At 40.6% G+C, this 16,304-nt stretch overlaps 1 protein-coding gene across 1 annotated transcript in view; it reads right to left on the reverse strand.

Annotated features, from left to right (window-relative positions):
• The window catches only part of CDC25C (cell division cycle 25C), a 43,017-nt gene extending 30,643 nt beyond the window's left edge, over nt 1–12,374 (reverse strand). The window contains exons 1-7 of the mRNA XM_012556851.2: nt 11,837–12,374; nt 10,063–10,157; nt 9,334–9,379; nt 4,614–4,647; nt 4,411–4,500; nt 3,097–3,195; nt 1,197–1,355 (exon numbers count right to left, since the gene is read on the reverse strand). Of these exons, the coding sequence (XP_012412305.1) occupies nt 1,197–1,355; nt 3,097–3,195; nt 4,411–4,500; nt 4,614–4,647; nt 9,334–9,379; nt 10,063–10,157; nt 11,837–12,030 (717 nt within the window). The 5' untranslated portion in view covers nt 12,031–12,374. The remainder of the gene's footprint in view (nt 1–1,196; nt 1,356–3,096; nt 3,196–4,410; nt 4,501–4,613; nt 4,648–9,333; nt 9,380–10,062; nt 10,158–11,836) is intronic.
• Between the last annotated feature and the right edge of the window lie 3,930 nt (nt 12,375–16,304).

The following is a 16,304-nucleotide window of genomic DNA, read 5'->3' on the forward strand; positions in this document are numbered from 1 at the left end:
GTAACTGTTAAATGAGAAACTATTTTGTTCTGTAAGCCTTCATCTTAAGTGAGAATAACAGCACAATTGGAAGAGCATAGTCAATGTCACTGAATTGTGCATGTAGAAATTTTTGAAATGGTATATCTTTGGCTATGTGTATTTTCACCAAAAAAAAAAGGTTGAGAAGTCAGAGGGTTGACATGTTGTGTGGGGTGTTAACCAATGTCTTAAAACAATACGTGTACTACTGTTTCATGAGAAACTATTTGTTCTGTAAGCCTTCACCAGAAGTACAATAAAAAAAAAAAATTCCCTGAAGTTTTCTTAAAACCAAACAATAGTTTAGCTTAACTAATTAAAAAATATCTGCTTTGAGCATTATGCTCTTTCGAGAACTATCTATATGGGATCAAAGTCACAACAGCAACTAGAAAGATTAGATAGGAACCTTAGGGGGCAGTGAGTTTATGTCAATGGAGGAGGAAAAACTCAGAAAAGGAAGGTGAGAATGGTTGCACAACTCCAAGAATGTAATCAATGCCACTGAATTGTACATGTAGAAATAGTTGAATTGGTATATGTTTTGCTGTGTATATTCTAAACCAAAAAAAAAAACAAAAAACCCAAACCCATTGCCGTTGAGTTGATTCCGACTTGTAGCAACCCTATAAAACAGAGTACAACTGCCCCATAGGGTTTCCTAGGCTTTAATCTTTACGGAAGCAGAGTGCCACATCTTTCTCCCATGGAGCAGCTGCTGGGTTCAAACTGTCAACCTTTCAGTTAGCAGCCGAGCACTTAACCACTATGCTACCAGGGCTTCCATATATTCTCAAAGACAACAAAATAAAAATTAAACATTAAAAAAAAGAAGAAAAATATATCATGAGACACCTGGAAGATCATGCTAGGTATATTCCATCCATTACTATTATCTGGAGGCATCACTTATACCAGATTACACTGATGAGTCCTGCTCTATTCAAACTACTAACTGGAAGCTGCTCACTCAGCAGTAGGAATATTTCCATGGTGACTTGACATGTTATCAGTTAGATGGCTCATAGAGGATAGGGATTATGTCTTCTTAACCTCTTTATCTCTGCAGCCCTAGCATTTAATACAGTGGCTGGAACATAGCAAACAAACAATGTTGTTTGTCCAAGAATGAATGAATGTGAAGAATGCAAAGATACCATCAGAGACCACTCTACCTTGGCATCTTCTTGATCTTCCAGGGAAAACTCCATCAAGTCTTCTGAAATATCCTCTGCCTGGCCTTCTCCTAGTTCTGGATTTTTATCCAATTTTGGAACTGTAGTAATGGGACTGCCCAGATCTTCCATTTCACTTTCCAACAAGTTTCGATTGTCCTATCAAGTATATTGACAATATTAAAAACTATCCAGTAATATATCTTGTTCCAGGCCTTCTCTCCTTCCCAGAAATAGAAAATCTAAAACATGATCAATTTTATCCACTTAGGATGGGATATGTTACAATGGCTTTCTCATAGGGTTGAGAATAGCACTAAGAATCCAAATCACTAGCATATGTTGAGTCCATGGTCTATGAAAAACAAATGAGTTCCTGAGTGACGTAAGAACACAATAGCTAAATGGGTGAAGGACACAATCATTCACTAGAGGGAATATACATGGCTAATATTAAAATGAAGTCAAAACTAACTATTTTTTAACATGAAATAAAATATTTTTACTTATACACCCACTCCTCACTTATCAACTCTCTTGCTATCTGACATTTCACATTTATGACAATAGTAAAAAATCTACTATTTTACACACTAACGATATAATGTCTGGCAGTAATGAACACCATGATGTGAGGCAAGAATAACACTGGCTGTTCATGGTTTAGGTTAAGTGTCAACTTGGCTGAACCATGATTCTCAGTGGTTTCGCAGTTATGTAATGATGTAGTCATCCTCCATTTTGGGATCTGATGTGGTCATCCTCCATATTCACATAACAACCTGGTCCTTGGAACCTAACCATGTCGATAAGTGAGGAGTGGGTGTATAATTAGCAATTTTTACCCCCCCCCAAAAAAACCCATTGCTGTTGAGTCGATTCCAACTCATAGCGATCACATAGGATAGAGTAGAACTGCCCCACAGGGTTTCCAAGGAGCGGTTGGTGGATTTGACTCCATCCCACGAGCTATGGAATGGTCATCAGAATGTAAATTATTATAACTTTTGGAGAAAGCAATTTGATGATGTGTATCAAAATTCTTTAAAATATCTATACCCTTTCACCCAGAAATTATGTTTGCTACCAATCCTAAAGAAAAAGAATCTAAAATGTAGGCAGATTTATGCTCAAGAATGTGTATCATGGTATTATTTATAAAAGCAAACTTTGGATACCACTAAGTGGTGTCTAACAATAGGGAAAAGCTTATGCAAATTATGGTCCATTCATCAGAATAAAAGCATCCATTAAAAGTATTTACCAAGAGTTTTTAATATTTACGTAAAAAAAAAATCAGGATATAAAATTGTATGTATGTAAAGATGAAAATTATAAAACTGAAAAAAAATGAGATAAAATCTTACAGTGGTTTTTGTCTAAATGTAATTATTTTCCTTTTTATACTTTTGTGTGTGCATGGCTTTTTTGTTGTTCATTTAACATTTTCACAATAGGTATATGAAAAAAAAAAACAACCAAACCTGTTGCCGTCGAGTCAATTCTGACTCATAGTGACACTACAGGACAGAACAGAACTGCATAGGGTTTTCAAGGAGCGCTGGTGGATTCAAACTGCCAACATTTTGGTTAGCACCCATAGCACTTAAGCACTGTGCCACCAGGGCTCCAAATAGGCATACAGTACTTTTAAAATCAGGGGGACAAACACTTAAAGAATTAAGTACACCGGGAAAAAAAGTCTAAGAATTTTTTCTCCACTTTAAGTTTAAACAAAGAAAATGATAAGAAAACACATGCTTCCCCCTTTTCCCTGCTAAAAGTTTACTTCTCCAACCCCTTTTCTCACCCAAGTCAGCTAAGGTAAGTTAAAAGGTCATAAATCCAGATCTGCCATTCATCTTCAGTTGACCCTTAATGATAATGTTCAGTGACTCACCAGCAAAGAAAGGGGAGACAGATAAGGCCCCCTTGGTCTCTTTTGAAACCTTAGGTTCCTGAGTGCCAACCACACCAAGGGCTTCAAAGTATTGTTTTCCTAAAATAAAAACTATACTGGCTGGAGAAAAAGAGGTTAATAGGCCCTGCCAAAAACATTTCATCTGATTAAGCCATGAATAACCATCATGAAACATATGGAAGGTAATCAAGTTGACCCCATATCCTGAAGATACAAATTATGGTTTGGATTTTATGTAAGATATGTAGATTTGCTTTGCAGGATGTTAATTTTATGATCACAAACAAAAGAATCAGAAAAGAAGGGGAGCCTGGCTGGGGAGGGGATGGTGAGATTAAGAAATCTAATCATAAAGGGTGATTAAAAGGGCAGTATTAAATCTAAAGAAAAAACGATTAGAACAGTCAAAAACACTGGCATATCTTAGTCAACATGAGAAAAGAACATCAATCTTTTATGGATACCAACCTGGGACGGGGACTGGGGCAGGGAAAAGAAAAAGACGCCTAGAAAAGGAGATTAGTTGCAGGGATTAGTTAGAGCATTATCTTAGTGATTAGGTGGCTCTGGAGAGGCCAGTTTCAATTTGGAACTGAAAGATGGCCTGAGGCTTAGACAAAAAAAAGGACCATGGTTTTTTCAGAACAGGGCCTAAGAAGTTAGACTAGGGGGAAATAAGAAGAAACTAAGAAATCTAGATTTATACGGGACGCCATGCAAGGAATCTACGAACAAATCATGCACATATAATTTCCCTTTCTGTTAACCACTGCGCAAAAACAACAACAACAAAAAACCTCCTAAATCCCTTATACTACTGAAACAGAGATTTTGTCCTCAAAATGATCAACTGAGTACGAGTATTAATGATGACTTGCTATGGAGGACTTGGAGTTAGGTTCTGTCCTAAGGTCAAAGCTTAAAGAGAAAAAACAAAATTATTTTTTTCCTATAGCAATGCTGTTTGCTTGTCTAGTATGCAGAGATATAAACAGCTCTGTAATAAGGAGTCCCCGGGATGGCACACACAAACAGTTAGGTGCTCGACTACTAGCCAAAAGGTTGGTGGTTTGAACCCACCCAGAGGGCCCTTGGCCTGGCAATCTGCTTCTGAAAGGTCACAGCCTTGAAAATGCTATGGAGCAGTTCTGCTCTGCACACACGGGGTCGACATGAATAGCAATCAACGCAATGGCAACTAACAACAACAGATGTCTCCTAATGATACAGACGTGTTGTTCCACTCAAAGGAAGAAAACTGCTAATGTATCTAGTTATCCATTAATCACTTACATTTTCTTTATTTGCAGATGAATGGAACATTGCATTTTTCCTTCTGTGGCCATGGTCCAAAGAATTTGGAGTGCTGCACAGCAGTTGTGCCTATAAGAGAGTTTTCTGAGCATATCTAGCATCTTTGAGCCACAGGTGAGTTAGAAACCCTCTGCCTCCCACCCAAGAAACAAACCCAAACCCAAGAAAGAGGGGCTACTCACTGGGTGGGCTTTTATAAGATGCTGATGATTATTCCTGCAGATCAAAAGAAATTGCCAATCAGCTAAACCTCAAATATTGTTCAGTTATTCTTCAGTAGCTTAGAGCATCCCAACGTTTCCCTTCTTCCTTTGTAGAAGCCCTATACCTAGTTGATATATCTCTTCCAATACCAATAAATAGGGGATTCTCTGTGGTAAATATCAAGATGTTAAGTGACATCCTGGGAATAAGGCCTGTCTTAGTTACCCAGTGCTGCTATAACAGAAGTACCCCAAGTGGGTCACTTTAACAAACAGAAATGTATTCTCTCATAGTTTAGAAGGCTAGAAGTCTGAACTTTGCACTGGCTCTAGGGAGAGGCTTTCTCTGTCAGCTCTGGGGGAAGGTCTTTCTTCCCTGGTTCCTCTGGTGATCATCATGTGGTATGGTATCTATCTTCCCCCATCTCTGCTTGCTTCTCTATGCCTAATCTGCCCTTTTATATCTCAAAATTGACTTAAAACACATCCTACACTAATACTGTCTAATTATTATATCAAAGAAAATCCATTCCCAAATAGGATTATAACCACAGGTACAGGGGTTAGGATTTACAACACATATTTTTGGGGGACACAATTCAATCCACAACAAGGTCCCTTATTTCACTTGCATAATCATATATGCAGATAAGCATCAAAGATGAATGAGTGTGTCCTCATCTTATACAGACATAGTCATTGTTATTTACTAACTTTTCCAATATTAACTATTGATGGTTAATATATATTTCTTACAGATTTCTATAAGGGGGCTTCCAGGATTTACCTGAGTTCTTAAGACTTTCATTTGTCTACATGAGTTATGACATTTTAAGCAATTCAAAGAAAATGAAAGTGATATAAAGTGAAATTTTTACATGTTATGGAAAGCCTGCCCCAGTGCACTAAAGTAGCATCTAATTCACCTAAGCACCAAAGCACAAAATTCCAAAAAGTTTAAAACAGCCAAGTGGAAAACCTACCTTAAGTTTAAGAAGGGCTGAATTAAAATTAATTTATATTCCTTAAGTATTCCCTGACTGAATATTTTAAGATTTCCAAGAAAGAATCCATAACAGTAATAATAGTAAACAGTATAAAATGCTTGGTATGTGCTAGATACACATTTTCATTTAATCCTTACAGTAACTGTTTATGAGAAAAGTGCTATCACTATCTCCATGTTACAAATAAACTGAGGTCCAATGAAGTTAAGACACCTGTCCAAGTCTCAGCAAATAAAGTAGTAAGTCACTGGAATACATATTCTCACTCCAGAACCTGCACTCTTAACCACTAAAATATAGCATATCTAACATGCAAGTAAAAGCCTCCATTTAAGCACAATATACCATTTTCCTTTATTTTTAAAGATAACACTGATTGTATGTAACAGTTAAAATGAATAGCCTTCATTGTCACAATACTATTTAGGTCTCCACCATTCATCTGTCAGTTTGTCCTACTATGGTGGCTTCCTTCTTGCTGTGATGCTGGAAACTATCCCACCGGTATTTCAAATACCAGCAAGGTCACCCATGGTGGGCAGGTTTCAGTGGAGCTTCCAGACTAAGACAGACTAGGAAGAAGGACCTGGCGATCTACTTCTAAAAAATTGGCCAGTGAAAACTTGATGAATAGCAGCAGAACACTGTCTGATACACTGCCGGAAGATGAACCCCTCAGGTTGGAAGGCACCCAAAATACAACTGGGGAAGATGCCTTCTCAAAGTAGAGTTGACCTTAATGATGTGGATGGAGTAAAGCTTTTGGGACCTTAATTTGCTGATATGGCATGACTCAAAATGAGAAGAAACAGCTGCAAACATCCCTTAATAATCAGAACATGGAAGGTACGAAGTATGAATCTAGAAAAATTGGAAGTCGTCAAAAATGAAATGGAATGATTGAAGATCAATATCCTAGGCATTAGTGAGCTGAAATGGACTGCTATTGGCCATTTTGAATTGGACAATCACATGATCTACTATGCCAGGAATGATAAAGAGGAATGGCATCACATTTATTGTCAAAAAGAACATTTCAAGATCTTTCCTAAAGTACAACACTGTCAGTGATAGGATAATATCCATAGGCCTACAAGGAAGACCAGTTAATACGACTATTATTCAAATTTATGCACCAACCACTGTAGTCTGAAATTGATCAAACATGCAATCAGGATGCATTGATAATTAGTGGTAACTGGAACATGAAAGCTGGAAACAGAAGAACGATCAGTAGTTGAAAAAGATGGCCTTGGTGACAGAAATGACACTGGAGATCTCATGATAGAATTTTGTAAGACCAACGACCTATTCATTAGAAATACCTTTTTTCCACAACACAAATGGTGACTATACTTGTGGACCTCACCAAATGGAATACACATGACTCAAACTGACTACCTCTGTGAAAAGAGATAATGAAGAAGCTCAATATCATCAGTCAGAACAAGGCCAGGGACTGACTGAGGAACAGACAGACTATCAATTGCTCAGTTCAAGTTGAAGCTGAAGAAAATGAAAATAAGTCCATGAGAGTCAAAGTATGACCTTGAGTATATCCCACTTGAATTTAGAGACCATCTCAAGAATAGATTTGACATGCTGAACACTAATGACAGAAGATCAGATGAGTTGTGGGATGCCATCAAGGACATCATACATGAAGAAAGCAAAAGGTCATTAAAAATACAGGAAAGAAAGACAAGACCAAAACAGATGTCCAAAGAGACATCTTGAACAGAGAGTAACTAAAGTGAATGGAAAAAATGATGAAGTAAAAGAGCTGAACAGGATATTTCAAAGGGCAGCTTAAGAAGACAAAGTATGAAATATGCAAAGACTTGGAGTTAGAAAACCAAAAGGGAACAACACTCGGCATTTCTCAAGCTGAAGGAACTGAAGAAAAAAATTCAAGCTTCAAGTTGCAATACCGAAGCGTTCTATGGGCAAAATAGTGAATGACACAGGAAGCATCAAAAGATTGAAGGAATACAGAGTCACTGTACCAAAAAAAACTGTTCGACATTTAACCATTTCAGGAGGTAGCATATGATCAAGAACCAATGGTATTGAAGGAAGAAGTCCAAGCTGCATTGAAAACACTGGTGAAAAACAAGCTACAGGAATTGACAGAATACCAGTTGAGATGTTTCAACAAATGGAAGCAAGGTTGGAAGTGATCACTCACCTATGCCAAGAAACTTGGAAGACAGTGACCTGGCCAATGGACTAGAAGAGATCCACATTTATGCCTATTCCCAAAAAAGGGGATCCAACCAAATGCGGAAATTATCAAACAATATCATTAATATTACACGTTTTTGCTGAAGATCATTCAAAAGCGGCTGTAGCAGTACACTGACACGGAACTGCCAGAAATTCAAGCCAGATTCAGAAGAGGACACGGAACCAGGGATAGCATACCTGATGTCAGATGGATCCTGGCTGAAAGCAGAGAATACCAGAAAGACGTTTGCCTGTGTTTTATTGACTATGCAAAGGCATTCAACTGTGTCAATCATAACAAATTGTGGATAACATTGCGAAGAATGGGAATTCCAGAGCACTTAATTGTGATCATATGGAACCTGTACATAGACCAAGAGGCAGTGGCTCCAACAGAACAAGGGGATTAAGATCAGGAAAGGTGTGTGTCAGGGTTGTATCTTTTCACCGTATTTATTCAATCTGTATGCTGAGCAAATAATCAGAGAGGCTGGACTACACGAAGAACGCTGCATCAGGATTGGAGGAAGACTCATTAACAACCTGCAATATGCTGATGGCACAACCTTGCTTGCTGAAAGTGAAGAGGACCTGAAGCACTTACTGATGAAGATCAAAGACTACAGCCTTCCATATGGATTACATGTCAACATAAAGAACACAAAAATCCTCACAACTGGACCAATAAGCAACATCATGATAAACAAAAAAGACTGAAGTTGTCAAGGATTTCATTTTACTTAGATCCACAATCAACGCCCCTGGATGCAGCAGTCAAAAAATCAAACGACATATTGCTTGGGCAAATCTGCTGCAAAAGACCTCTCTAAAGTGTTCAAAAGCAAAGATGTGACTTTGAGGACTAAGGCAAGCTTTAGTATTTTCAATCACTGGACAAAGAATAAGGAAGACCGAAGAATAATTGATGCATTTGAATTATGGTGTAGCGAAGAATACTGAATATACCATAGACCGCCAGAAGAACGAATAAATCTGTCTTGCAAGAAGTACAGCCAGAATGCTCCTTAGAAGCAAGGATAGGGAAACTTCATCTCACGTACTTTGGACATGTTATCAGGAGGGACAAATCCTCAGAGAAGGACATCATGCTTAGTAAAGTAGAGGGTGAGCGAAAAAGATGAAGACCCTCAACGAGATGGATTGACACAGTGACTGCAACAATGGGCTCAAACATAGTAACGATTGTAAGGATGGCACAGGACTAGGCAACCTTTAGATCTGTTGTACATAGGGTCACTATGAGTCGGAACTGACTCCACGGCACTTTACAACAACATTTAGGTCTGGGAAACTTAAAAGCTTTTCAAGGGAAGGATTTAGGCCTCGAAGCCCCACTTATACCCAAAGTAAAATGTTCTGTATTCTGCAGCATCTGCATAGGATAAGATCCCCATAGCCAGTGCTGAAAGGCTTGAGCATGGGGTTAATTTGGCAAAAGAACTTACATCCCAGCTATCTGTATTTCCTGAGGTCCTGAAGAATCCAAATGACCTGCAATCAGATACAAAGAATCAGTAAGAGGAGTTATTCTTGTCCATGCACCCTGTCTTTCCTTCTGATTTTCCCATTACCAGTAAACTGTATTATTTTCAAAAGCTAATCTTTTAAACACATAGCCTCCCCATAAGTACCAATATTCATGGAAACTAAATAATTTACATTATGTCACTGAAAAAAAAGTGCTGAGAAGCAATATACTATGGAGTAGAAAATAAAGCTTATCATTTAGAAAATCTGAGATTAAAATAAGTACTAGGATGGTTGACTAATGAAACATACTCCTTTCTGGGCACAGACCTATAAAAACACATAAATCTTAGTTGACAAAGTATTTAATTTACGTTGGTTTCTTTGCCTCTGCTGAGATTAGACTAGGGCACAAAACTTCTCATATCTTAACTACTATACTTTCATTCCCACCAATCAGTCAACAAAATATTCCTTCCTGTATAGCTTTTTCAAATGCAGTGATTCCTATTAATGTTATTAGCTTTCTCTTCCTACTGGCTTAATCATTCCCCTCAAAAATCCTCCTCCAGTTACCCACACAATTCCTACTTCAAGGCTCCCTACATACTTTCACCACCTTCCATCTCTATCCTACTAGCCTGTCCTCTCCCTTATGTTATTCTTCCCATTGAGGCCATTACAGCTGTTATTTCCCTTCTCCGTACCGGTTTCATCAAGGTCTGAGGAAGTGGCAAACTGAGTGGCAGACATCTCCCCACTGCTAAGATTTGAAAGATCAAGGCAACGTTTTGGGGTTCCTCTGTCAAGACATAATAGAACATCAAAATTCCCATTAGGTTCTAATATCCTTAAAGGGAAAAAGCATATCATCCTCATTTGCAACACTCCTCAATAACTATCACAAAATCTGAACAGTGCCCAAATAAATCTAGTAACTTTTTCAGAAACATTTTAGACTAATAATGGAAAAAGAAGCCCTGGTGGTGCAGTGTTAAGCTCTCGGCTGAGAACTGAAAGGTCAGTGGTTCAAACCCACCAGCCAATCTGCAGGAGACCGTCTGCTTCTATAAAGATTACAGCCTTGGAAACCCTATGGGGCAGTTCTACTCTGTCCTAGAGGGTCAGTTTGAGTTGGAATCAACTTGACAGCAACGGTTTTTTTTTTTTTTCTATTGTGCTTTAGGTGAAAATTTACAGAGCAAATTAGTTTCTCATTAAACAATTAATACACAAATTGTTTTGTAACATTGGTTGCGAGCCCCACGATGTGTCAACACTCTCCACTTCTCCGCCCTAGGTTCCCCATTTCCATTCATCCAGTTTTCCTGTCCCTTCCTGCCTTCTCAGTCTTTGCTTTTGGGCTGGTGTGCCCATTGAGTCTCATATACATGGTTGAACTACGAAGCATGCCCCTCACATGTGTTATTGTTTGTTTTAAAGGCATGTCTAATCATTCTCCTCAAAAATCTCTGGGTGAAAGGTGAACTTCAGGACTGAGTTAAAAGGGTGCCCAGGGGCCATACTGTCAGGGTTTCTCCAGTCTCTGTCAGAACAGTAAGTCTGGTCTTTTTTTGTGAGATTGAATTTTGTTCTACATTTTTCTCCCGCTCTGTCCAGGACCCTGTATTGTGATCCCTGTCAGAGCGGTCGGTGGTGGTAGCCAGGCACCATCTAGTTGTTCTGGACTCAGCCTGGTGGAGGCTGTGGTAGTTGTGGTCCGTTAGTATGGCAATGGGTTTTTTTGGTTTGGTGATAATGGAACAACTAGGCTGAGAAAAATGTTTCACCTTTTCTTTACTCCAATAACCTGTACCTCATTTTTTCCTCACCAACTTATTGAGACAGGATAATTTTTTTTTAATTGAGGCCCAAAGTTTATTGACCCACAGGTCTTGATCCTATGTCCTCTCCCCTGACATCATGAGGACACAGACTTGAGTCCTCCTCCCTAGATTCTCTAGTACTTGTCAGCTCTATAAATCTCCAATTTTGTTCGCTAGTTGAGGCATGAGGACATGACATGACCAGAATTTAAAGTACAAGTACACACACACACACCCACATTGCCCTTGAGTCGATTCTGACGCAATGACTCTATACGACAGAGTAGAACTGCCCCATAGGGTTTCTAAGCCGTGGCTGGTGGATTCGAACTGCCTTTTGGTTAGCAGCTGAACTCTTAACCAGTGCGCCACCAGGGCTCCAAGTGCAAGTACAATAACACTAATAATAAAGTGTGCAAAGACTTTCCTCAGACATCACGTCATTAGATTCTCACACGATCCTGATAAAACAGGAAGAGATTAATATTCCCAGATCACAGAAAAAAAGCCTGAGACTCAAAAAGGGTCACAGTTAGTCAAGGGCCGAGATGAGACTTAGACTCTTTTCTTAGGGCCAGGATAATTTATAAACAAACAACAACAAACTATTTAGAGAAGCAAAGGAAATTAGGTGTAAAAATAAAAGTGGATTTACCTAGACAAAATGCTTAGGTTTCCAGAGTCACCCAGGAGTTTGTCCACCGGAGTTCTAGGGAGATCTGGACAGGTGGTAAAGGAAGCCTCTCTCTCCAGCAGCAGGTTTAACCTCTTCCTCTGACTGAATCTAAAACTGGGCCCCGAGCCAGTGCTTCCCTCCTCTCTTGTGGATGAGAAGAGATTTGCAGACATGGTCTCCAAGTTCTCATCAAGAAAAAATAAAACCAATATAAGAGGAGAAGGTCATGTATACAGGTGCATCACTGATAAACCACAGCTTTCACTACAACCTCCCCCACCCTTTCCAGCAGCAGTCAAGCAAATCAGTATTGGAGGGGGGGCATCCCCAAACAGTGATCTTTTTGGTGGAGCCTAACTTACCAAGAGGCGACTCAAGGCTTTAAAAATGGAATGAAGAGAGCTTTTGATTTGTTCCAGGCCATACAGCTCGCGAGTCCTGACGGGAACTCAGGTCTCCTAATTCCCGATAATGCCTATCACGTCCTCCGGCCTTACGTTTGCGGGGCCCTGGCTTAACCCGGAGGAGAAAATTGGGCCTCCGTGACTCCGTAGCGTAGATGGCTCCGGACCTAGTTCAGGTTTGAGTTCTCAGCGTTGTCTTCATGAGGAACAGATCAGATACAGGCGAAGCCTCGAACAGAAATTAAAGAAAAGAACAATCTGGGGAAACGAGGCAATTAACCAGACTACTATTTTGCTCCTCGCCAGGGTAGGCCGGGGTCGGGCTTTGCAGCTTCTCTCCGCAGAGTGGAAGTTACAACCTCAGTGCAGGAATACCAACAGCCGCAGGCCTTGACCATTCAAACCTTCCGCCCTCCCAATACCCTATCCACGTTTGCCTCTAAACTGCTTCAGCCAATCTCCGTGCGCCCGCCAAGATACCCTCGGCCAATCGTTTGACTCTTACATCACCTCTGGGTGTGAGCTTGCGCTGGAACAGCAATATTTGCCCCGCCCCGGGGTCAGAGCAGGGTGGCGATTGGCCCACCAGAGTTTGGCAAGCGGCTAGGTAAGCCCCGCCCCACTGGGAGCCTGGCGCACCATTGGCTCTCCCTTTGGCCAATCGCCGCCACACCCTTCCTGAGCTCTCCCCTCCCTCAGCCTCACCAACCCCGGGAGATTTAAATTGCGACCACTCGCTAGACTAATACCTGAAGACTATAGTTTAGGTGGGAGGGTTTTGGGAGCGTTTCTTTTCTCTTGCTTCTTTCTCGTGCTGTTACGTGAACCTTTCCCTCCTAGTTTTGCTAGCTTTCCGCTGGAGATGGAGCATTTGCCGCTGGCGTAGCAGGTGTTGGGAAGAGACAGGTGTGTGTGTTTACGCAGAGCGGCGTCAGCCCCTTCCAAGAACTTCGGTGACCCTTTTTAGGGGTATCTCTGAGACGTTAGGTTATGCAAGGTAAAGGGAAATTCCTTTGCAGGGAAAATAGGGGAGTTGAATAATTTCTTGGCATAGTCCTTATCACAGTTCAAAGGATTCCAATTTTTGTTATGGAAATTTGTCTTGACTAAGTGATTTTAAAGGAGCCTTGGTGGCACAATGGTTAAGCGCCTGGCTGCTAATCGGGAGGTCAAGGGTTTGAACCTAAATCTTTAAGCTGTCTGCTTCCTGAAGATTTCAGCCTAGGAAACCCTATGGGGCAGTTCTGTTTTGTCATATACGGTTACTTGGAGTTGGAATCCACTGGCACACAACAACAGGTGATACTAAATTATTCATAATTCGGGGGGTTTGCTTTTAAATAATGGAGTAGGGAAAAGCCCATTATATTAGTACTTGTCAAAGTTTAATGTGTTTTCTAACCACCTGGGGATGTTGTTAAAATGCAGATTCTGACTCACTAAGTCTGGACTGAGACCCAAGATTCTGCACTGCCAACAAGCTCTTATGGAAACCCTGTTGGTGTAGTGGTTAAGAGTTTGGCTGCTAACCAAAAGGTCAGCAGTTGGAATCCACCAGGAACCCCTTGGAAATCCTATGGGGCCATTCTACCCTGTCCCAGAGGGTCTCTGTGAGTTGGAATCGACTTGATGGCAATGAGTTTGGTGGGTTTTTTTTTTCTGTAACAAGCTCTTAGGTGATGCTGATGCAGCTAAGCCTAGGACTATCATACTTAGAGTAGCACACAACAAATAAAATACCATTGCCACTGAGTTGATTCCGACTCATAGTGACCCTATAGGACAGAACAGAACTGCCCCATACGGTTTCCAGTGAGTGGCTGGTGGATTTGAACTGCCCCATTGAATTAAGCTATTCTCTTTACTACTGTGTATTATTTGAAATTTTCCATAATAAAAAAATTTTAAAATAACCTTGGAAGCTATTGAAAATCCAAGAGCCCCAAATACTGATTCAATATGCCTAGAATAGGGCCCAGGAATGATCAAGGCCCCAGGTGCCACCAATGCAGATGGTTTGCAGACCACACATGGAGAAACATTAAGTCAGAAATGGCAACCTTTATCTTTGAGAAACAGTTAAGTCAGAAATACTACTTTTATCTAGTGTCAGGATCTTGGTGGTGGTGGTGGTGGCTGAGAAGCATTGTAGTCAGCTGATTTTTACCTTAACACTCCCTTCATCTGTAGAATCTGCTTCTCCAGAAAGGAGATACATGAGGAGTCTGTCTTCTAGGATAGAGATGGTGAGTGTGGGAGTCAGCACAGTCATTCCATGCCAGGTGAGTTTGAAAATCAGGCTGGGAATTAAGAGTATGGGATGAGTTGGTTCTGCTTTGATGACTATAATCACACTTTGTGGGGCACTGTACTTCCCCACAGGTGGGAGGTAGAGACAAATGATGTTGTCCTTCAGCGGCGGCAAAAGCAGATAGATTATGGCAAGCACACGCCTGGCTACCAGTGCTTTCTGCAGCAGGTCCCCAAGTGAGTGCAGTTGTGGGGTGGTCACAGCAAGGGTCAACCAAGTTGTTTTGGTTCAATATCAGGGGACAGAAAGATCTGAGTGTTTTGAATGTTCTCACAAAGTTGCAGAATTACTGTTTCCTGCAATTTAGCCCTAATGTTTCCAAGATTTTTTTTTCAAGTGGAACATACTTGGCCCATATGACTTTTTAAAAAAAATTGTGGTGAAATATATAATAAAATATTTCAACAATTTTCTGTGTGCAATTCAGTGACATTAATTACATTCACGTTTTGCAACAGGCACTATTATGTTTCCAATTTTTTTATCACCCTTAACAAAAATTCTGTATCACTTAAGCAATATCCCCTATTTTCCTCTCCTACCTACCCTGCCATATGACTTTTTAAAGCTCTGTGTTTTCCTAATGAGGTGGTTTTCCTTCTAACCATTTTTACCATCATTTCCTTATGCCTCCCCTTGACTTGGTAATTGCAACATACTTGCCTAATTACATGTAAGTTTACACGCACTCATATAAATTAAATGCATGAAAAGGAGAATTTATTTTAAAGGGAAGTCAAATATTGTCTTTTATGTCTATCTTGATTTCCAAGAATATATCTAATTTACCCATTCCAGAAGAAAGGCTATTAGGGAGGCTGAAAGTTTGGTGTTTAATCTGAAGACCTACATTTTTCTATTTGATTGAGGGCACTGAACTTACCCATTCTCAGGGAATTTCTAACTAGGCTCCTGATTCATTGTGATAAGTAGTGAGCTATGCCTCACTGACCTCAGCCTGACCGAAATTCGTTGTTGCCAGGGCACAGCAACAGGCAGGGCTTCACCCTCAAATGCCAAACAAGTACAGGAAGTACAGTACAGCTGTCGCTCCTGGGATGCCCAGATTAGGCAGTGGAGAAGAGCACTGCCTTCCTGGGACCCACCCAGCCAGCCCCTGCAGGGCAGGGCTGGTATGGGGTGTGCTCACTATTTCTGGTTCCTTCAGTGAGTGTTGGGCTGAGCCCCACTCCTCCCCACTTTGCAGAGGTTTATCTTTCATTGTGTGAAAAGGGAGGGTCTGACTTTGCTGCCTTCCTAGGCAGGGAATGGAGAGTCTCTTAGAGCCAATGGACTCCACCCCTTTGGATAATCTACTGGATGACTGGCTCCAGGCCCTGGAACCCTCAGAGAATCTGAATGGAGACCAGGTAGTATCCTCTGCTGAAAGCCATTAGAGCAGGGTCAGAATGGGGTCTAGCCCATAAGGGCACAATTAGGATGGAGTTCAAGGTAGCATCCCAAGAACAAAAGGAAGCAGCAGGAAAAAAATAATAGGACACGACTTAAAAACTTGAGAACTAAGAGGAGGGTATAAGGAGATTTAGCAGGAGCCCTGGTGGCACAATGGTTAAGCACTTGGCTGCTAACCGACAGGTTGGCTGTTCAAACCCACCCAGTGGCTCCATGGGAAAGTCTGCTTCCACAAAGATTAGAGGCTTGGAAACCCTATGGGGCATTTCTATTCTGTCACATGGGGTCACTATGAATCAAAATCAACTCAATGGCACCT

This window comes from Trichechus manatus, unplaced genomic scaffold (genome assembly GCF_000243295.1).
Source record: "Trichechus manatus latirostris isolate Lorelei unplaced genomic scaffold, TriManLat1.0 scaffold00080, whole genome shotgun sequence".
NCBI lineage: Eukaryota > Metazoa > Chordata > Mammalia > Sirenia > Trichechidae > Trichechus > Trichechus manatus.